The following is a 22,635-nucleotide window of genomic DNA, read 5'->3' on the forward strand; positions in this document are numbered from 1 at the left end:
CGTGCGAGCTCAGGACGCTGCCGCCTACGCCATGCAGGTGTGGAACGCTGCAACGCCCCCGAACCCATGTTCACAGATACCACGCCCCGATCCCATGATCCCAGCTACAACGCCCCCAATCCCATGATCCCATGATCCCTGCCACCACGCCCCCGATCCCATGATCCCAGCTACAACGCCCCCAATCCCATGATCCCATGATCCCTGCCACCACGCCCCCGATCCCATGATCCCAGCTACAACGTCCCCAATCCCATGATCCCAGCCATCACGCCCCGATCCCATGATCCCAGCTACCACGCCCCCAATCCCATGATCCCAGCCATCACGCCCCGATCCCATGATCCCAGCTACAACGTCCCCAATCCCATGATCCCAGCTACAACGCCCCGATCCCATGATCCCAGCCATCACGCCCCCAATCCCATGATCCCTGCCATCACGCCCCCGATCCCATGATCCCAGCTACAACGCCCCCAATCCCATGATCCCTGCCATCACGCCCCCAATCCCATGATCCCAGCTACAACGCCCCCAATCCCATGATCCCTGCCATCACGCCCCCGATCCCATGATCCCAGCTACAACGCCCCCAATCCCATGATCCCTGCCATCACGCCCCCGATCCCATGATCCCAGCTACAACGCCCCCAATCCCATGATCCCTGCCATCACGCCCCCAATCCCATGATCCCAGCTACAACGCCCCCAATCCCATGATCCCTGCCATCACGCCCCCAATCCCATGATCCCAGCTACAACGTCCCGATCCCGGGTATATATTTTTGTAGACATCTATATATAAATCATCAAGGATGTCTGTGATGAGAGGAATAACTTTAACGCCTTCTTGAACAGATCTGGAAAAAAAATGCAGATAGTGTTTTGCTGTCAGTAGCTGAGCAAACCTGTATATCCTGATACTTATCATGTAGAAATGCCTTGCGGAATCGTGATATAATATTTTAGTCATATTCCCGCACCACTGTTAGCGACCAGCACGGAGCCACGTGAGCGACACGAGGTGCAGAATCGCTGCCGGTGTGAATGCAGCATTAACCCCGTGCATTTGTGCACTAATGGAAATATCTTCAGCGTGAAATTAGTTTTGATCTGCTGTGTGGTTAAACTGTTAAACTGCCCTTAAACATTTGTGTGTTTTGTGGGTTGTATTTTTATTTTTTTATTTTTAGGAACTGCTGTCTATATTTGAGTGTCGTGAGGGAAGGACGGACTCGCCTGGCCGCAGACTGTGGAGGAGATTTCCAGAACAAGTTCAAGAGATTCTGGAGCCGCATCTCAACAGCAGGTGTGAGAAACGTGTGAGAAACGTGTGAGAAACGTGTGAGAAACGTGTGAGAAACGTGTGAGCACATGTTCATGATGTCATAGTGACACCGTCTGTGTGAATCTTCAGGTATAAAAGCTCCCAGAAGGTGGTGAACTGGTCCAGACTGACGAAGCCGATCTACCTGAGTAACCGAGGGAGTAAGTTCTCCGACTGGTCTGCTACGTGGGCTGGATATCTCATCAGCAAGGTCGGTTCTCCAAAACCCGCCTTTATTCCAGAGAAACATGCTGCTGTGTCCTAAACCACGTTCTGTTCACTTTATAGTGCACTAATTACTTAGCCAGCCATTGTGCATTCTATTTAATATGTGGTGCTGTGTCTCAAATCACTATATTCACTATACAGTGCACTTATTACACCTCACGCAGCATCCGCAAAGCCACCAGTATTGTGGACGAACCCACACACCCCTCACACAACCCCCTCTCACTCACACCCCTCACTCACACCCCTCACACACACCCCTCACTCACACACCCCTCACTCACTCACACCCCTCTCACACACACCCCTCACACAACCCCCTCTCACACACACCCCTCACTCACACACACCTCTCACACACACCCCTCACTCACACACACCCCTCACACACACCTCTCACACACACCCCTCACACAACCCCCTCTCACACACACCTCTCACACACACCTCTCACACACACCTCTCACACACACCCCTCACTCACACACACCCCTCACACAACCCCCTCTCACACACACCCCTCACACACACCCCTCACTCACACACACCCCTCTCACACACCCCTCACACACACACACCCCTCACTCACACACACCCCTCACACACACACCCCTCACACACACCCCTCACTCACACACACCCCTCACACACACACCCCTCACACACACCCCTCACTCACACACACCCATCACACACACCCCTCACTCACACACACCCCTCACTCACACACACCCATCACTCACACACACCCCTCACACACACAACCCCCTCTCACACACACCCCTCACACACACCCCTCACTCACACACACCCCTCACTCACACACACCCCTCACACACACACACCCCTCACACAACCCCCTCTCACACACACCCCTCACTCACACACACCCCTCTCACACACACCCCTCTCACACACACCCCTCACACACACCCCTCACACACACACACCCCTCACACACACACACCCCTCACACAACCCCCTCTCACACACACCCCTCACTCACACACACCCCTCTCACACACCCCTCACACACACACACCCCTCACACAACCCCCTCTCACACACACCCCTCACACACACACCTCTCACACACACCCCTCACTCACACACACCCCTCACTCACACACACCCCTCTCACACACCCCTCACACACACACACCCCTCACTCACACACACCCCTCACTCACACACACCCCTCACACACACACCCCTCACTCACACACCCCTCACACACACACACCCCTCACACACACACACCCCTCACTCACACACACCCCTCACACACACTCTTTACCCTCCTGCTGTCTGGTAAACGGTACCGAAGCATTCAGGCCTCACGACCAGACTGTGCTACAGTTTCTTCCCCCATGCAATCAGACTCCTCAACACTCAGTAACTGGACTGAAGGAAAACACACACACACACACACACACACACACACATACATACACACACACACACAACTGAGCATCCTCCATCCTCTCTGCAATTTTTTTGCAAGTTTTTGCACATGTTTACGCTGCTACATTACTCATTATATTATACTGTACATAGGCTGCTACTCTTATGTTTACTCTATTTCAGCTCCTTGTATTGTTCTCTTGTACCCTTTGCACTATTGTCACTGGACTCACTTTAAACAGAACTGTGTGCTGGTCGGAGCTGCACTGGGACTCACTGCGCTCGCTGTCTGTCCCAGTAGTCACTGTAGTGTCTTGTGCTGTCTTGTGCTGTCTGCACATGTTTGCACTTGTGCACTTTATTGTATAAATTATGTAGTCCCTTGTAGTTCTGTGTTGTTCTGTGTTGTCTTATGCAGCACCTTGGTCCTGGAGAAACGTCGTTTCGTTTCACCATGTACTTCTATATGGCTGAAATGACAATAAACTCCACTTGACTTGACTTATATTGTCAGTCAGCCAACTTTTAAATCTCACTACATTCACTGTATAGTGCACAGTGCACTGTATTGAGAGTTTTGAAGTGTGTTTGAGTATACCTAGTGCACACTCGCAATCCCACAATGCACCAAAACAGTATGTTCACATACAGTACACACACTACAGTATGTAGTGCACCTGATTTTAGGGAATAGGGAGTAGGGTGCAATTTGGAACACAGCGTTGGTTCTAACAAACTTGACACGAAGATGAAAAATGTCTGCAGCTGAAGGTTGATGTAAACCTGTGTGTGTGTGTGTGTGTGTGTGTGTGTGTGTGTGTGTGTGTGTGTGTGTGTGTGTTTTAGGTGCGTCATGATCTCGCCAGTAAGGTCTTTACCTGCTGCAGCTTCATCATCAAGCACGACTACCGAGTGACGCTGTACCTGCTGCCCCACATCCTGCTGTACGTCCTGCTGAGCTCCACACCTGAGGAACAGCAGGAGGTCAGAGACTGCTGCATTTACCATGTTAGAGATGCATCGATATCGATACCGGTATCAGGTATCGTTAAAAACTCGTTAAAAAAAAAATAAAAAATCCGATACCAGGTGATTCCTTGTGACCTAATCTTAGGTAGTCGTGCTAATGAACAGACGACACGACAGCATTCTAGACGTATTTCTACGATTCTATCAAAGCAAATCAGACCACAAACTTAACAAAAAAATGTCAAGAGCATCTTTCTACAACACAAATAAGCTGATAAAACATCTCAGATATAAAACTCAGAGTGAGGAGTATTAACTCCAGGTGAGAAAAAACGTCTACAGGTGATGCTAGGTGAGTGAAAACAGCAGCTCTTAGCCAGTGTGTTGTTCTTGACGATCAGCCGAAAACAAAAACGTAAAGTGCGTGCGTGTGCGTGTGTGTGCGTGTGTGTGCGTGTGTGTGCGTGTGTGTGCGTGCGTGCGTGCGTGGGTGCGTGCGTGCGTGTGTGTGCAGGTGGTGGATGAGATCATGGCCGTGCTGAAGGAGGACGATCCGCGTCTGTCTCAGCTGCAGGAGAACGCCTCGAGTCTGGCTCAGCTCAGCACTCAGACCGTCTTCTCCATGTTGGACCATCTGACCCAGTGGGGGCGCTACAGACTCCAAACACTCAGCACGGCCAAGAGCACCGGCCGCCAGAACCGAGACACACAGAACCTACACGCCAACGGTGACAGAAAACACACACACACACACACACACACACACACACACACACACACATGCACACTACATTCAAATACATTATAGGAATGTTCTCGATTCTAATTGGTCTATATATATATATATACATGTGTGTGTGTGTGTGTGTGTGTGTATGTGTGTGTGTGTGCCTGGTTAGGTTCTAGCTGCATGGCAGTGTGTGTGTGTGTGTGTGTGTGTGTGTGTGTGTGTGTGTGTGTGTGCCTGGTCAGGTTCTAGCTGCATGGCTGTGTGTGTGTGTGTGTGTGTGTGTACCTGGTCAGGTTCTAGCTGCATGGCAGTGTGTGTGTGTGTGTGTGTGTGTGTGTACCTGGTCAGGTTCTAGCTGCATGGCAGTGTGTGTGTGTGTGTGTGTGTGTGTGTGTGTGTGTGTTATACTACAAGTTACACTCTATTCAGTATATAGAGCACTATTTTGCAAATCCACCTCTCCTTGTTCACAGTATAGTGCACTATTTAGCAAGCTGTTGAAAAACTCAGAGTCTGAACTTGGTGCGTGTGTGTGTGTATGTGTGTGTTTGTGTGTGTGTGTGTGTGTATGTGTGTGTGTGTATGTGTGTGTGTGTTTGTGCGTGTGTGTGTGTGCGTGTGTGTGTGCGTGTGTGTGCGTGTTTGTGTGCGTGCGTGTGTGTGTTTGTGTGTGCGTGTGCGCGTGTGCGTGTGTGTGTGTGTGTTTGTGTGCGTGTGTGTGTGTTTGTGTGCGTGTGTGTGCGCGTGTTTGTGTGCGTGCGTGCGTGTGTGTGCGCGCGTGTGTGCGCGTGCGCGTGCGTGCGTGTGTGTGCGTGTGTGCGTGTGTGTGCGTGTGTTTGTGTGTGTTTGTGTTTGGGTGTGTGCGTTTGTGTGCGTGCGTGTGTGTGCGTGTGTGTGTGTTTGTGTGCGTGTGTGTGTGTGTGTGTGCGTGTGTGTGTGTGTGTGTGTGTCAGGTGAAGAGAACAGTGAGTATCAGTGTGTGGTCTCCTTCCTGAACCGGATTCCTCAGGATGTTCTCGCTAAAGCGTCGTTCCGTTCTAAAGCGTACACACGCGCTGTCATGCACTTCGAGGCCTTCATCAGGGAGAAACAGCAGAACATTGAGGATCACCTGAGCTTCCTGCAGGTACGACAGAAGATTCTTCATCACTCTTCATCATCACTCTTCATCATCATCATCACTCTTCACCATCACTCTTCACCACTCATCAATTCAATTCAATTCATTTTTATTTGTATAGCGCTTTTTACAAAGGTCATTGTCTCATCATCACTCATCACTCACCACCATCATCATCATCATCACTCTTCATCATCATTCATTATTCATCACTCACCACCATCATCATCACTCTTCATCATCACTCTTCATCATCACTCTTCACCACTCACCACTCACCACCATCATCACTCACCACCATCATCATCATCATCACTCTTCATCATCATTCATTATTCATCACTCACCACCATCATCATCATCATCACTCTTCATCATCATTCATTATTCATCACTCACCACCATCATCATCACTCTTCATCATCACTCTTCATCATCACTCTTCACCACTCACCACTCACCACCATCATCACTCACCACCATCATCATCATCATCACTCTTCATCATCATTCATTATTCATCGCTCACCACCATCATCATCATCACTCTTCACCACTCACCACTCATCATCACTCATCACTCACCACCATCATCATCATCATCACTCTTCATCATCATTCATTATTCATCACTCACCACCATCATCACTCACCACCATCACTCATCATCATCACTCTTCATCATCATTCATTATTCATCACTCACCACCATCATCATCACTCTTCATCATCACTCTTCATCATCACTCTTCATCATCACTCTTCACCACTCACCACTCACCACCATCATCACTCACCACCATCATCATCATCATCACTCTTCATCATCATTCATTATTCATCGCTCACCACCATCATCATCACTCTTCATCATCACTCTTCACCATCACTCTTCATCATCACTCTTCACCACTCACCACTCACCACCATCATCACTCACCACCATCATCATCATCATCACTCTTCATCATCATTCATTATTCATCGCTCACCACCATCATCATCATCACTCTTCACCATCACTCTTCACCACTCATCATCACTCATCACTCACCACCATCATCATCATCATCACTCTTCATCATCATTCATTATTCATCGCTCACCACCATCATCATCATCATCATCATCATCACTCTTCACCATCACTCTTCACCACTCACCACCATCATCATCATCACTCAGCATCATCATCACTCTTCACCACTCTTCATCGTCATTCATCATCACTCTTCATCATCACTCTTCACCACTCATCACTCACAACCATCATCATCATCATCATTCAGCATCATCATCACTCTTTACCACTCATCATTCATCACTCTTCACCACTCATCATCATCATCACCATCACTCTTCACTCTTCATCACTCATCATCATCATCATTCATCACTCATCATCACTTTTCATCATCATTTTTGGATATTTTATTTGGATACACCTTCAAATACACCTCGATACTCAAGAATGGAAATAATCGTGCGTGTGCCTGTGTGCGTGCGTGCATGCGTGCGTGTGCGCGCGTGTGTGTGTGTGCGCGCGTGTGTGCTTGTGTGTGCGCGTGCGTGTGCGCGTGTGTGCGTGTGTGCGTTAGGCCCTGTACGCAGCCATGCATGAGCCGGACGGTGTGAGAGGAGTGAACGCTCTGAGAAAAGAGGAAACTTCACTGAGAGAACAGATTCTAGAACACGAGAGCATCGGCCTGCTGAGAGAGTCTACAGCCTGCTACGACAGAGCCATGCAGCTAGAACCTGACCAGGTACACACACACACACACACACACACACACACACACACACACACACACACACTGCCATGCAGCTAGAACCTGACCAGGTACACACACACACACACACACACACACACACACACACACACACACACACACACACTGCCATGCAGCTAGAACCTGACCAGGTACACACACACACACACACACACACACACACACACACACACACACACACACACTGCCATGCAGCTAGAACCTGACCAGGTACACACACACACACACACACACACACACACACACACACACTGCCATGCAGCTAGAACCTGACCAGGTACACACACACACACACACACACACACACACACACACACTGCCATGCAGCTAGAACCTGACCAGGTACACACACACGCACACACACACACACACACACACACACACACACACACACTGCCATGCAGCTAGAACCTGACCAGGTACACACACACACACACACACACACACTGCCATGCAGCTAGAACCTGACCAGGTACACACACACACACACACACACACACACACACACACACACTGCCATGCAGCTAGAACCTGACCAGGTACACACACACACACACACACACACACACACACACACTGCCATGCAGCTAGAACCTGACCAGGTACACACACACACACACACACACACACACACACACACACACACTGCCATGCAGCTAGAACCTGACCAGGTACACACACACACACACACACACACACACACACACACACACTGCCATGCAGCTAGAACCTGACCAGGTACACACACACACACACACACACACACACACACACTGCCATGCAGCTAGAACCTGACCAGGTACACACACACACACACACACACACACACACACACACACACACTGCCATGCAGCTAGAACCTGACCAGGTACACACACACACACACACACACACACACTGCCATGCAGCTAGAACCTGACCAGGTACACACACACACACACACACACACACACACACACACTGCCATGCAGCTAGAACCTGACCAGGTACACACACACACACACACACAGTGTATACAGTGTACAGTGTGTATGTTATTATAATTATTTATGTTACATATTTAATGCATTATGCTTTATTATATTATATACAGTCTGTACTGCACTATTTTAAATTACATAATATTATATTTAGTGTGAATATACAGTAGATACAATAAAAATAAAAGGTTTATTTATTTTTAGCTATATATATATATATATATTGTTATGACTTTATTTACTAAAGGATCTTGCCAGTGATGTTTTCAGTAAGTGATGCTGCACTTGTGTGCGCATGCGTGCACGCGTGTGTGTGTGTGTGCGTGCGTGCGTGTGCTCGTGTGTGTGTGCTCGTGTGTGCGTGTGTGTGTGTGTGTGTGTGTGTGTGTGTGTGTGTATAGATTGTGCATTATCATGGTGTGATGAGCTCCATGCTGGGACTCGGTCAGCTCTCCACAGTGATGACTCAGGTTAATGGAGTTCTGGCGAACAGGTGAACTTCACGTCGTCTCTCACTTTTACACCTGGAAATAATTTAATGCGATAAATAATTTAACGATGATGATTTGCTTTTCTGATCGTCAAGGCCGCAGTGGAAGTCGGATCTGAACGCGTATCGCGTCGAGGCGGCGTGGAAGCTCTCAAAGTGGGATTTACTCGAGGATTATTTGGCCTCTGGTGAGAGTTGTTTTCGTACTGGATTTCAAATGTTTATTTTGTAAATATTCTGTAATAAATGTGTATAAATGATATTGATAGGAATTGTGATTATGGGGTCATGTTATATAACTTCCGGATGGTGTGTGTGTGTGTGTGTGTGTGTGTGTGTGTGTAGATGAGAAATCGAACACGTGGGGTGTGAGACTGGGACAGATGCTGCTCTCGGCTAAGAAACAGGACTCGGGGTGTTTTTATGAGAAGCTGAAGTTGGCGAGGAGGGAGCAGGTGGTTCCGCTTTCAGCCGCCAGCTTCGAGTGTGGAACCTACCAACGAGGATACGAATACATCATCAGGTGTGTTAGTGACGAACACGCAGGTGGGCGGAGTCTCACGGAGCACAAAGGTGCTCTCTAAATAAACTAAAATGTGAATACATCACTGAGTACACCCTGAAGTTTATTATCTTCCTATAACTGCGCATCCTCAAGTGCTTTATTCCTCTTAGAACACAACAATAAAATTTTTTTTATTTATTAAAGAACGAGAGGTCATACTTTTTTACCCGTTTATAGTTACATTTGATGTTACAAGTTAGTTCCTGTTCTCGCTTACGTTACAGCAGCTATAAACACTCGTTCCTTCACCAGCCTCTCTCTCTTTTTCTCTCTCTTAAAGTTAATAATAATAAAAATAATCGCAGCTTGTTCCGCATGTTACTGAGAAACCGCAAGGAAGCGTAAACTCCTCTGTCCTGAAGACGTCGGAAAACTTACAGTTACAGCTTTACCTCTGACTGTTACAAAGCGCTGACACTGGAGACTCCTTCCATAAATGTTAATCATATCAATGACTTATTAAAAAGTTTATTACCAGTGGAGTGTCCTCTGTACGAGTCGCTGTGAATGAGCTGTTGATATAGAAACGATAACGCATTAGAGCAAGAGCATTAATATAAACCTGCGCTACTGTAGAGAATTAATCAACACCTTCTCTTCTGACCAATCACAGTCCAGAATTCAGCAGTGCTGTGGTATAAATCTACACTGTGTGTGTGTGTGTGTGTGTGTGTGTGTGTGTGTCAGACTTCACATGCTCAGTGAGTTAGAACATGCGTTCACTGAGCTGCAGAAGGAAAGTGAAGGGTCCAAAGCGAGTGAGCTGATGCTGAACTGGGACGATCGTCTGCTCATGACCCAGAATTCCTTCAGAGCCAAGGAGCCGATCCTGGCTCTCCGTCGGGCCCTGCTCAGCCTCAGCAAGGGGTAAGAACACACACACACACACACACACACACACACACACACACACACATACACACACGCGCACACACAGGTACCCCTGAACCCTTGCTCAGTACACACTCTGCTCGGACTGCTGACTAACTTATTTTTACTGTGTGTGTGTGTGTGTGTGTGTGTGTGTGTGTGTGTGTGTGTGTTCTTGGAGGTGTGTGTGTGAGGAGCAGGTGGGTCAGTGCTGGCTGCAGAGCGCGAGAGTGGCCCGTCGAGCCGGTCATCACCAGACGGCCTTTAACGCCCTGCTGAACGCTGAGAACTCTCGCCTGTCTGAGCTGTTCGTGGAGAAAGCCAAGTGGCTCTGGTCCAAGGTACAAAAACAAGACCATGATCACATGATCACATGACTCACATGACTCATACGATCACATGACTAGGTCTTATTGCCTAGCATTAGCAGTGTGTGTGATAGCATTTTAATAACAAGTAAGATGTCACAAAAAACGAAGTGAAGAGAGATATTTCATATGAGGGTTTGTGTGTATTACAGTGTCACTGTTAAAGCCTGAATGATTGAATGATGAAGATAATCTGTGTCCGCGTGTGTGTGCGTGTCCCCGCGTGTGTGTGCGCGTGTCCCCGCGTGTGTGTGCGCGTGTCCCCGCGTGTGTGTGCGCGTGTCCCCGCGTGTGTGTGCGCGTGTCCCCGCGTGTGTGTGCGCGTGTACCCGCGTGTGTGTGCGTGTGTGTGTGCGCGGGTGTGTGTGTGTGTGTGCAGGGTGATGTGCATCAGGCTCTCATTGTGCTACAGAAGGGAGTAAAACAGTGTTTTCCTGAAGACCAGCATCTCTCAGATCCTAAGAGGATCCAGATTAAAGGGAAAGCTCTGCTGCTGGTGGGCCGCTACATGGAGGAGACGGCAAACTCGGAGAGCAACGCCATCATGAAGATCTACAGGGTGAGGAACTGACGTGGGTAGAAGGTCACCAAAACGTGCTTCACTCACGTCTGAGGTCTAAAAGTTAAAACTACAAACAGATTGTTAGGAGTAGGTGATACGGTAACTATGGTAACCTATGGAATAAGTGATACGGTAGCTATGGTAACTTGTGGAATGTGTGATATGGTAGCTATGGTAACCCGTGGAGTAGGTGATACGGTAACTATGGTAACATGTGGAATAGGTGATCTCTCTCTCTCTCTGTGCGCGTGTGTGCGTGCGCGTGTGTGCGTGCGCGTGTGTGCGTGCGTGTGCGTGCGTGCGTGTGCGTGCGTGTGCGTGCGTGTGCGTGTGTGTGTGTGTGTGTGTGTGTGTGTGTGTGTGTGTGTAGGATGTCACTACACTGTTACCCGAGTGGGAAGACGGGAATTTTTACTTGGCCAAGTATTACGACAAACTGATGCCGATGGTGACGGACAATAAGATGGAGAAGCAGGGCAACGTCATCCGCTACATCGTCACTTATTTTGGAAAGTGCGTCTGTTTACAGCTGGGAGCTTAAAGTCTTAATTTTACATTTTAAATTTTACTTTGTATTGCAACGATTATAAGTGTGTTTAAAAAAAAAACAAACAAAAAAAACAAGTGCAAACAGACTGAATTTTTGCATTTTCATTTATTTTCTTTATTTTATTTTAATTATGTTCACTTTCTCTCTCTGTTTTTTTCTTTCTGTAATAAAATAATTTCCTGATGTTACTTTAGAGCGCTGCAGTTTGGGAATCAGTACATTTACCAGGCGATGCCTCGAATGCTCACACTGTGGCTCGATTTTGGCGCAAAAGTCTATGAAGTGGAAAAAGGTACGAAAATAAAACTCTGTAAATCACATCCATTAATACACTTTAAAAACAAGATCAACAAGGAGAAGATGACGTTTATTATTATTTATTTTTAATTTAGACAAAGACTTTCTTAAAATAAGCAAGAAATCAATCTATAATGGACACACAGTCAGCACCAGAAGTGTTTGTAAAGATGTGTTTAAAATAAATAAATAAATAAATAAGGTTATGAAGAAATGACTGTAAACAGCAAAATATACACATTTTTAGCACATTGATGTGTGTAATGCTGTATTTTGTTGTTTATTTGTCTAATTTGTATTATTTAGTAATAATAAATCTGGATTGTTTAAACATTTTATCATGGTTTGTGACCAAGACTGTGTTGAGATTGTGTGTGTGCGCGCGTGTGTGTGTGTATTGCTTAATAACGTGTGTGTGTGTGTGTGTGTGTGTGTGTGTGTGTGTGTGTGTGTGTGTCCCAGGGGGCCGTTCGGATCGAGCTCAGATGAAGGCGGATTTGAGTAAAATAAACGCGGTGATCAGCGAGCACACGCTGCATCTCTCTCCGTATCAGTTCCTCACTGCGTTCTCGCAGCTCATCTCTCGAATCTGTCACTCCAATGACGAGGTGTTCGCCGTGCTCATGGACATCATCGCGAAAGTTTTCCTCGCTTATCCGCAGCAGGCCATGTGGATGATGACCGCCGTGTCGAAGGTCAGAAATCTCCCCGAATATTAGCGTCAAATTATTCTAATCTGCCTTTAATGACATTATTTACATTATTTACTATTTATTTTTTTCTTCTCCTTCCTCAGTCGTCTTATCCAACTCGGATGAACAGATGTAAGGAGATTTTGAACAAAGCCGTCAGTCTGAACGGTTCGTTCGGGAAATTTATCGGAGATGCAAACAGACTGACAGACAAACTGGTGGAGCTCTGCAACAAACCGGTGAGAGATACATTAAATTAAATAATAAATATTTATATCTTCACAGTTTACGATATCATCATAACAACTCTGAGTTGCAGCATTCCTTTGTTGAGCAGAATTATAGCGTTATATTAACATATTAACTTACTTTACACTCTGGATTTGGGATTTAGCTGAAGCGTATTCCCGTATTGAAGCGTACTTCGCAATTAATCGCTGCTGTAGACGATAACGGCGGCAAATCTGTCACATTTGCAGGAAAGTTTTGCCAGAGATTCATTTTAGGGTTTAAATCCCTGGTGTTTTTCACTAGTATTAGTCAGTAGCATTAAAATCGATATAATCACTGATCAGTCAAGATTAAAATTAAATAAATGGCAGGATGATTAAATAAAGTTAAACTAGATTACCCAAAAGAAGTAGAAAAACAGAAAACATAAAGAGCCCCAAGGTATCACACATCAAACAGCAACCAGCCACAAGTCCTGCTTTTATGACACACTTATGGAACATTTGGCTTTCCATAATGATGTGTGTGTGTGTGTGTGTGTGTGTGTGTGTGTGTCAGGTGGATGGGAACAGCTCCACTCTCAGTATGAGCGTGCACTTTAAGATGTTGAAGCGTTTGGTGGAAGAGTCGAGTTTCAGTGAGATCCTCATCCCGCTGCAGTCGGTGCTCATCCCCACGCTGCCCTCCACCGGCGGCGCCAACGCCAGCCACGACGCCTTCCCCGGACACTGGGTCTACTTATCCGGATTCGACGACACCGTGAGCGCTTTCATCACCACACACACACACACTGAACCGGACGTATCATTGTACTGCTGATTGTCATGTGATCTAAACTGATTCGGGTTTTGTTCAGGTGGAAATTTTGGCGTCGCTCCAGAAACCGAAGAAAATCTCCCTCAAGGGCTCGGATGGAAAATGTTACACGATGATGTGCAAACCTAAAGATGACCTGAGGAAAGACTGCAGGCTGATGGAGTTCAACTGCCTCATTAATAAAGTAATAAACACTCCGTCACGTAAAAAAAAACACTACACACTGGATACGAACGGATTTTTTTCATAAATTGTTCATAGGAACGTTTTTTTACAAAACAGAAAATTTGGTATTCATGAAAAGCTCATAATTTTGTAGGAAAAAAAAAATTGTATGTAAACCTCGACTTCTGATGGACTTCAGATCCTATAATCTGCAGGGATTACTGCACTTTTCTCTCTGGAATATTCTGTGGAGTTTAAACTGTTTGTGTTTATGACGTTCCCAGCGTTTAGCAGACGCTTTTATCCAGAGCGACTGATAGAAGAGCTTTAGAGTCTCGATCAGAAACACGTCCTCATGCTAGTTCACTCGCTCAGGGACTCAGAGCTCCATCCACAACATTTACTCAAAACCAGCCGCTTTATTTTATTTTATTGGCTTTAATTAAAGAATATAAATATAAAGGGGAAAAAAAGCAAGTTAAGACAAAATAAGTGCTGCTTTTCCACTTCTGCCTTTATTCCTTTTCTTTCACTGTTTAGTAGTCATTTTGTTTTTCAGCTACCTGTCCACTTTACCTTTTATGGAGTTTTGTAGGCGTCACTTTATGCAAATGAGCTGTGTCAGGAACACACTTTGTTCAGCATACACACGCGAGTGCAAAGAAAATCAGCGTTTTTCCGATACTTTTGCAAATCTGGTGGAAAATTTTAGTTTGGTTTGGCTTACGCAAACATTTAAACACAACTTTACTAAAAGATTGATAAATGAGGCCCATATTATGTAAAGAAATAAATATTATAATACAATATATTTTTTCTTGTTAATGTTGGGTGTATTGTGGAGATTAGCGCTGACACGAGAAGACAAACTGGCCATTTTTCAAACAAAAAAAAAAAGCTACAGCTATACTGCAATAAAATTAAAATAAAACAGACTAGGAATGTTAATGAATATGGAATATGAATACAGAACGAGCAGATACCGTGTTTGAAAGAGAGGAGGCGCACTACTCGAAGAAACCTTGCAGGAAAGAGTGACAGGGTGTGAGTTTGAGACCAGAGGTGTGTATCAGGACTGGGATTCCGCAGGACTGGAGGTGAAGGGGATGAACTAGTGCGCACTACAAGAACGTGTTGGTTTTGTGTCCCAGTGCCTGAGGAAAGACGCGGAGTCCAGACGGAGGGATTTACACATTCGGACGTATGCTGTGATTCCGTTAAACGAAGAGTGCGGCATCATCGAGTGGGTGAACAACACGGCCGGCCTTCGCCACATCCTCACCAAACTGTACAAGGAGAAAGGTGTGTCATCTCACGTCCTGCTCCATGTTCCCTATTCCCTATTCCCTATAAACTATTCCCTATTCCCTGTAAACTATTCCCTATAAACTATTCCCTATTCCCTGTAAACTATTCCCTATAAACTATTCCCTATAAACTATTCCCTATTCCCTGTAAACTATTCACTATAAACTATTCCCTATAAACTATTCACTATTCCCTATTCCCTATAAACTATTCCCTATAAACTATTCCCTATTCCCTATTCCCTATAAACTATTCCCTATTCCCTGTAAACTATTCACTATAAACTATTCCCTATTCCCTGTAAACTATTCACTATAAACTATTCCCTATTCCCTATAAACTATAAAATATTCACTATAAACTATTTACATTTACATTTATGGAATTTGGCAGATGCCCTTATCCAGAGCGACTTACAATTATCTCATTTATACAACTGAGCAGTTGAGGGTTAAGGGCCTTGCTCAAGGGCCCACAGTGGCAGCGTGGTGGTGCTGGGATTCGAACTCTCAACCTCAACCACTACTCCCTATTCCCTATTCACTATAAACTATTCCCTATAAACTATTCCCTATAAACTATTCCCTATAAACTATTCCTTATCCCCTATTCACTATAAACTATTCCCTATCCCCTATTCACTATAAACTATTCACTATTCCCTATTCCCTATTCACTATAAACTATTCCCTATTCCCTATTCCCTATTCACTATAAACTATTCCCTATTCACTATTCCCTATTCCCTATCCCCTATTCACTATAAGCTATTCCCTATTCCCTATTCACTATTCACTATTCCCTATCCCCTATTCACTATAAGCTATTCCCTATTCACTATAAACTATTCCCTATTCACTATTCCCTATTCCCTATCCCCTATCCCCTATTCACTATAAGCTATTCCCTATTCACTATTCCCTATTCACTATTCACTATAAGCTATTCCCTATTCACTATAAACTATTCCCTATTCCCTATTCCCTGTTCACTATTCACTATTCCCTATCCCCTATTCACTATTCACTATAAGCTATTCCCTATTCACTATTCCCTATTCACTATTCACTATTCACTATTCACTATTCCCTATCCCCTATTCACTGTAAGCTATTCCCTATTCACTATTCCCTATTCCCTATTCCCTGTTCACTATTCACTATTCCCTATTCCCTATTCACTATAAACTATTCACTATAAGCTATTCCCTATCCCCTATTCACTATAAGCTATTCCCTATTCACTATTAACTATTCACTATTCCCTATTCCCTATCCCCTATTCACTATAAACTATTCACTATTCCCTATCCCCTATTCACTATAAACTATTCCCTATTCACTATTCCCTATTCCCTATCCCCTATTCACTATAAACTATTCACTATTCCCTATCCCCTATTCACTATAAACTATTCCCTATTCACTATTCCCTATTCCCTATCCCCTATTCACTATAAACTATTCACTATTCCCTATTCCCTATTCACTATAAACTATTCCCTATTCACTATTCCCTATTCACTATAAACTATTCCCTATTCACTATTCCCTGTTCACTATTCACTACATAGGGCACATAAACACTATAATTCTGCTGAGAGTGTATCCCAAAACTCAATATTCACTGTATACTGTATCATCTGTCCATCAATTACTGTTATGTAATAATATTAAGAAGAATAAAAAATAACGAATGATTTAATCATAATCATAATAATGATGATGATGATGATGATGATGTAACAGGGGTCTATTTGACGGGGAAGGAGCTGCGGAAAATGATTTTGCCCAAAACGGCGTCATTTCAGGAGAAACTGAAGCTGCACAAGGACGTTCTGTGCGCTCGACACCCTCCTGTGTTTCACGAGTGGTTCCTCAGAACGTTCCCCGACCCGACCTCCTGGTACAGCACCTTTAATTTTATTTAATAAATTTTATTTATTTAGTCTGTATCACAGGAACAAAATGATGTCGCATTGGTCACATTGTCTGTAGTCAGTCATAATGGCTGTACATAATGGGTGCAATGGTCGCTATGACAACCTGCGGAATAGGTGATACAGTAACTATGGTAACCTGTGGAATAGGTGATATGGTAACTATGGTAGCCTATGGAATAAGTGATAAGTGATATGGTAACTATGGTAATGTGGAATAAGTGATACGGTTACCACGGTGACCTATGGTGACGTATTGGTTTTCTCTCTCTCTCTCTCTCTCTCTCTCTCTGTGTGTGTGTGTGTGTGTGTGTGTGTGTGTGTGTGTGCGCGCCCGTGTGTGTGTGTGTGTGTGTGTGTGTGCGCGCAGGTACAACAGCAGGTCTGCATATTGCCGCTCCACAGCTGTCATGTCCATGGTGGGCTACATCCTGGGTCTGGGAGATCGTCACGGAGAAAACATCCTGTTTGACTCCCAAACCGGAGAGTGTGTTCACGTCGACTTCAACTGCCTCTTCAACAAGGTGTGTGTGTGTGTGTGTGTGTGTGTGTGTGTGTTGGACTGAAACATGTTCAACATGCAGAAGTTAACAGAACGTGTGAAAACTTTAATTTCAGCACACGCTGCGTGACATCACAGATGTTCCATCACGCACAGAGATGTCATTCTGGAGATTCGGGTGTTTAATCAGGAATGTTTGGCGTTTCAGGGCGAGACTTTCGACGTTCCCGAGGTCGTCCCGTTCCGGCTGACGCAGAACATGGTGCACGCCATGGGCCCGATGGGGACCGAGGGGCTTTTCAGACAAGCCTGTGAGGTCACACTGAGACTCATGAGGGACCAGAGAGAACCGCTCATGAGGTTTAAACACACACACACACACACACACACACACACACACACACTTCCTAATTAATCTGCTTTTCTGATAATAAATTTGTATAAAACTCAATATAAAACTATGATGTACGTGTCTGTGTTTCTTTTCCAAAGAAAACGTTAAAAGTGCAGGACGTCCAGACACTCGTTACACGAGATTACGTAGAAACATTACACAATCTTGAAACACCTATTTGCAATAAAAATAAATATTAAGATTTTTATTTGACTTGTACCTTATTTGTAAGGTTTAGAACACAAAAGTCACCACACGCAGCGGAAATTAACACTTTTTAACAAAGTGTAACTTTATTTACAAAGCATCCTCTACATGATTTTGCCATTTCTGTGTAAACACACACACACACACACACACACACGGAGTTGCCTCACACTCACGATGACCTCGTGTTAAACGTCTGGTGTTGTGCATGTGACCGCATCTCCATAGCAACCGTGCGACAGCTTCCCGATCCAGCCATGAGAATGATTTCAATACGTTCTTCTTTTGTCAAAGGCGTTCGTAAAGGCTACTGAAAAAAAATAATAATAATATAAACTACGTATCAAAAATTTAGGGAGACTTTTTGCTAAAAAAGTGTTAATTTATCCTCTGTATGGAAACTTTTAGGACACACTGTAGAATAGAATGGTGAGAGTTAGACATTTTTGTGTAGAGGATCTCTAAGTTTTATTTGTTCTCTTTTAAATTTTTTTTGTATCGTAGCGTGTTGAAGACGTTCCTCCACGACCCTTTAGTGGAGTGGAGTAAACCCGCGAAGGGCCCTTCAAAAACACAAGCCAACGAATCCGGAGAAATCGTCAACGAGAAGGTGTTTAAGATACTGTTTCTCTAGGTTTTAGGTCTTATATGTTTGTGATAAACCACTGTGTGTCGTTACTTTTACATACAGTACTGTGCAAAAGTCTTTTTTTTTTTTTTTTTTAGTACAAACTTTGTTATAGATGTTTATTTTCTGACTTCTACATTATTGATTCAGTACAAAAACATTTTAGATTCCAGACATTAGTTTTCCAGCACAAAATGAAATGTTACAGAAAAATGTTTGTATGTCAGTAAAGAAAGCAGCAGATTCCATAAGAGACACTTTTCAGATAAAAACATAATGAAGGCTGCTGGGTTTCGCTGCAGAAATAAGAAGCGAGTCGACAGTCAAAGTCTCCAGAAGAACTGTGGCTGCTTCTGCAAGATGCTCAGTAACACTTCCAGCTCATTTCCTTATAAAACTGCACACACTGCACCTCAGATACTGCTTTATTTATTTAAAGTGAAGGATCGTCACATTAAATACTGACTTTGTTTCATTTATTACTGTTTACTGCTCTTTATAGTATTTTTTTAATGTAGAAACATTTAATTTCATTATTTTTGAAGGCGTCTTTACTCTACAGCATTTCTTTACACGTGACTAAGACTTTTGCACAGAACTGTAATTCTCAGTTTAAATGTTTTCAAAAATGAAAACTAAAATAAGCTGTTTGTCTTGAATAAATGTTTTTGTATAGAGGTTTTATTTATTTATTTTTTTTAATATTGTTCTCCTGCAGGCTAAAACCCACGTGCTGGACATCGATCAGCGTCTCCAGGGTGTGATAAAGAACAGGAATAAAGTGATGGGACTGCCGCTGTCCATCGAGGGACACGTTCACTACCTCATTCAGGAGGCCACGGACGATAACCTGCTGTGTCTCATGTACCTGGGCTGGGGCCCGTACCTCTGATCCAACGTTCAGTTTCCCAAACACACTGTTTATTTCCTTTTTGATCATCTTGCTGCACTTCACTTCCTTGTTTTGGGCATTTTTTTAGTCTGATAAACTAAAAATGTCAACTTTATTTCTTTTAATAAGAAAAATCTAATTATCTATCTTTCAGTGTACTCCATTTTTTTCGTTTCGCTTTCTAACACCGCTGAGCAGCGAATAAAGGCGATTTCGATACTTGTCTTTACGATATTATCGTAATATTTATTAATATAATTATAAATTCTTACGATGTTTTTTTTTTTTCACAGCACATGTGACGCTCCCTCAAATGTGACCTGCCTTAACCACCTACATGTTTTATACAATTCCATGCTAGTACTGTAAACTGATAAAAATCATTTCTCACATGATTAGTCACAAGACCAGTCACAAGTTTGCAAAATATGTCTCAATTATTGAGGCTTTAAATCTTAAATCTATAAAAAATGCAGAGCTAAGAGTGTTCCTGTTGTAACGTCTTGGTTTAAAGCTACGTGTGTGATGTCAGTGATGACATCATGAAGACAGTGTTCTATCTATGCAGTATCTATCTAAAAAATGTAAAAATTATATTAAATAATAAAGCTGATGTTTAACAGTTTGGAATATCGAAGCGAAGTTACAGCTGAATCTGGTAATTATGTAAGAATTATTGTGGTTAAACACTTTGTTTATAATAGTTATTACTGTTCTAACGATGTTACGCATCGACTCTTTTGTTTATTGTTGGAGGAAAAAGCTTGTATTGTTTTTTTTTTTTAAAAAAAAAGAAAAAGTTAACATTTCTCCTGCTGTGGAGGTTTTTTTCATGGCATTTAAAACCTTTCCAAAACATTGTAGTGTCCTTTCTTTTTTTTTTTTTTTTTTCCACCAGTCTAAATAAATGTAAATAATTTTGCAATGCTTTGTTTTGCGTTAACGTTTTGGTGTGTAAAGCTGTACGGTAAAGTTGATTCTGGTCGTTGACGTATTTCATTTTGAAACAGGAAGATAGAGTGACTGTGTGTTGAAATGTTTGACTGATTTGCACGACAGCCAATAGCGTTCAAGAGATAAGCCACACCCCCAACCATATATAGAACTAATATATAAAGCATATATATTATATATAAACCAGAAGATCACAAGATTAGTATTGCAGCCATTTCACAATGTTTTTGTTGTGCATATAATTTAATAATATAGAGAAATTATGTACACAAAGTGAAATGTATTGCTTTTTGGATTAATTAGTCATAACCACTTCAGATGGCCACGCCCATTTAGCATAGTGACAGGAAGGGGTCAGCGTGGAAATGGTCTGGAAAACGTCGGTAAGAGAGCGTGACCACGTTACACTCTGACCACGTTTCAGTTCACACTTCACTAAGCAGTAATCCTGTTTGTTAGTTTGGAATTAACCTCAACAGCACTTCAAGCAACAAATAAGAAAAGGTTTATACATCAGTGGTGTTTCGTTCGTGAACGGATCTTTTACGTGAACGAGTCTTTTAAGTGAACGAGTTGATCTCGTTCACTTCCATGTACTGACTCATATTTTTCGTTCACTTAAGTCCTGCCCGTGTAAAATGTAGGACTCCTCTGGCAGCTTTTCCTGCTACACTAATGTGTCGTTCACGGCGTAATCCACTATATGCGAATATTTCGTTCATGGCGTAATCCGCTATACACTAATGTTTTGTTCATGGCGTAATCCGCTATACACTAATGTGTCGTTCACGGCGTAATCCGCTATACACTAATGTTTTGTTCATGGCATAATCCGCTATACACTAATGTTTTGTTCATGGCGTAATCCGCTATACACTAATGTTTTGTTCATGGCGTAATCCGCTATACACTAATGTTTTGTTCATGGCGTAATCCGCTATACACTAATGTTTTGTTCATGGCGTAATCCGCTATACACTAATGTGTCGTTCACGGCGTAATCCGCTATACACTAATGTGTCGTTCACGGCGTAATCCGCTATACACTAATGTTTTGTTCATGGCGTAATCCGCTATACACTAATGTGTCGTTCATGGCGTAATCCGCTATACACTAATGTGTCGTTCACGGCGTAATCCGTTATACACTAATGTGTCGTTCATGGCGTACTCCGCTATACACGAATGACTGATGGCTATTTTTTAAAATTATTGTAGCATTGAAAACGACTTCAGATACGTATGTAAAAATGTTTATTTTTTTCAAATTGTATTTGTATCCTCGTTCGTGAGAACTCTATCAGAACTAGCCTGCACTGACTGAAATGTCTTTCTTGAAAATAAGTTCACTAGACCTTCTCTTTGGGATTTGGACGTGCTAATTTTAATAAATCATAATACTAAAACTTGTCTTTTGAAAACTTGGAGTTTTTAAATGAATGTCATTAAGTGAACGGAACAATGACTTACTCATAATAGCTTAAAAAAAAAATACACTCACTGGCGCCACCTACTGGTGTATGATATAACGTCACTGAAATATAAAAGGTCACTGAACGAATCGAGTGCGTCCTCACTGCCGCCTGTAGCGCGATAACGTATCGGATTAAAGCCATTATGTACTGGATTTTCTAACCCTAACCCTAGACGAATTACT

The 22,635-nt window shown here is 43.6% G+C and overlaps 1 protein-coding gene across 1 annotated transcript in view; it reads left to right on the top strand.

Annotated features, from left to right (window-relative positions):
* Positions 1-21,151, top strand: part of atr (ATR serine/threonine kinase) — a 42,162-nt gene extending 21,011 nt beyond the window's left edge. The window contains exons 23-47 of the mRNA XM_053227621.1: positions 1-37; positions 1,194-1,309; positions 1,418-1,538; positions 3,806-3,943; positions 4,443-4,656; positions 5,612-5,784; positions 7,377-7,541; positions 8,950-9,041; positions 9,135-9,226; positions 9,384-9,561; positions 10,291-10,470; positions 10,655-10,814; positions 11,221-11,400; positions 11,774-11,916; positions 12,148-12,245; positions 12,713-12,945; positions 13,047-13,181; positions 13,732-13,932; positions 14,030-14,173; positions 15,306-15,456; positions 17,211-17,367; positions 17,772-17,925; positions 18,112-18,263; positions 19,009-19,114; positions 19,851-21,151. The exon at positions 1-37 is cut by the window's left edge and continues 77 nt beyond it. Coding sequence (XP_053083596.1) covers positions 1-37; positions 1,194-1,309; positions 1,418-1,538; positions 3,806-3,943; positions 4,443-4,656; positions 5,612-5,784; positions 7,377-7,541; positions 8,950-9,041; positions 9,135-9,226; positions 9,384-9,561; positions 10,291-10,470; positions 10,655-10,814; positions 11,221-11,400; positions 11,774-11,916; positions 12,148-12,245; positions 12,713-12,945; positions 13,047-13,181; positions 13,732-13,932; positions 14,030-14,173; positions 15,306-15,456; positions 17,211-17,367; positions 17,772-17,925; positions 18,112-18,263; positions 19,009-19,114; positions 19,851-20,024 — 3,694 coding nt within the window. The 3' untranslated portion in view covers positions 20,025-21,151. The remainder of the gene's footprint in view (positions 38-1,193; positions 1,310-1,417; positions 1,539-3,805; positions 3,944-4,442; positions 4,657-5,611; positions 5,785-7,376; positions 7,542-8,949; positions 9,042-9,134; positions 9,227-9,383; positions 9,562-10,290; positions 10,471-10,654; positions 10,815-11,220; positions 11,401-11,773; positions 11,917-12,147; positions 12,246-12,712; positions 12,946-13,046; positions 13,182-13,731; positions 13,933-14,029; positions 14,174-15,305; positions 15,457-17,210; positions 17,368-17,771; positions 17,926-18,111; positions 18,264-19,008; positions 19,115-19,850) is intronic.
* The last annotated feature ends 1,484 nt before the right edge of the window (positions 21,152-22,635 follow it).

The sequence above is a fragment of the Pangasianodon hypophthalmus genome, chromosome 21 (genome assembly GCF_027358585.1).
Source record: "Pangasianodon hypophthalmus isolate fPanHyp1 chromosome 21, fPanHyp1.pri, whole genome shotgun sequence".
Classification (NCBI taxonomy): domain Eukaryota; kingdom Metazoa; phylum Chordata; class Actinopteri; order Siluriformes; family Pangasiidae; genus Pangasianodon; species Pangasianodon hypophthalmus.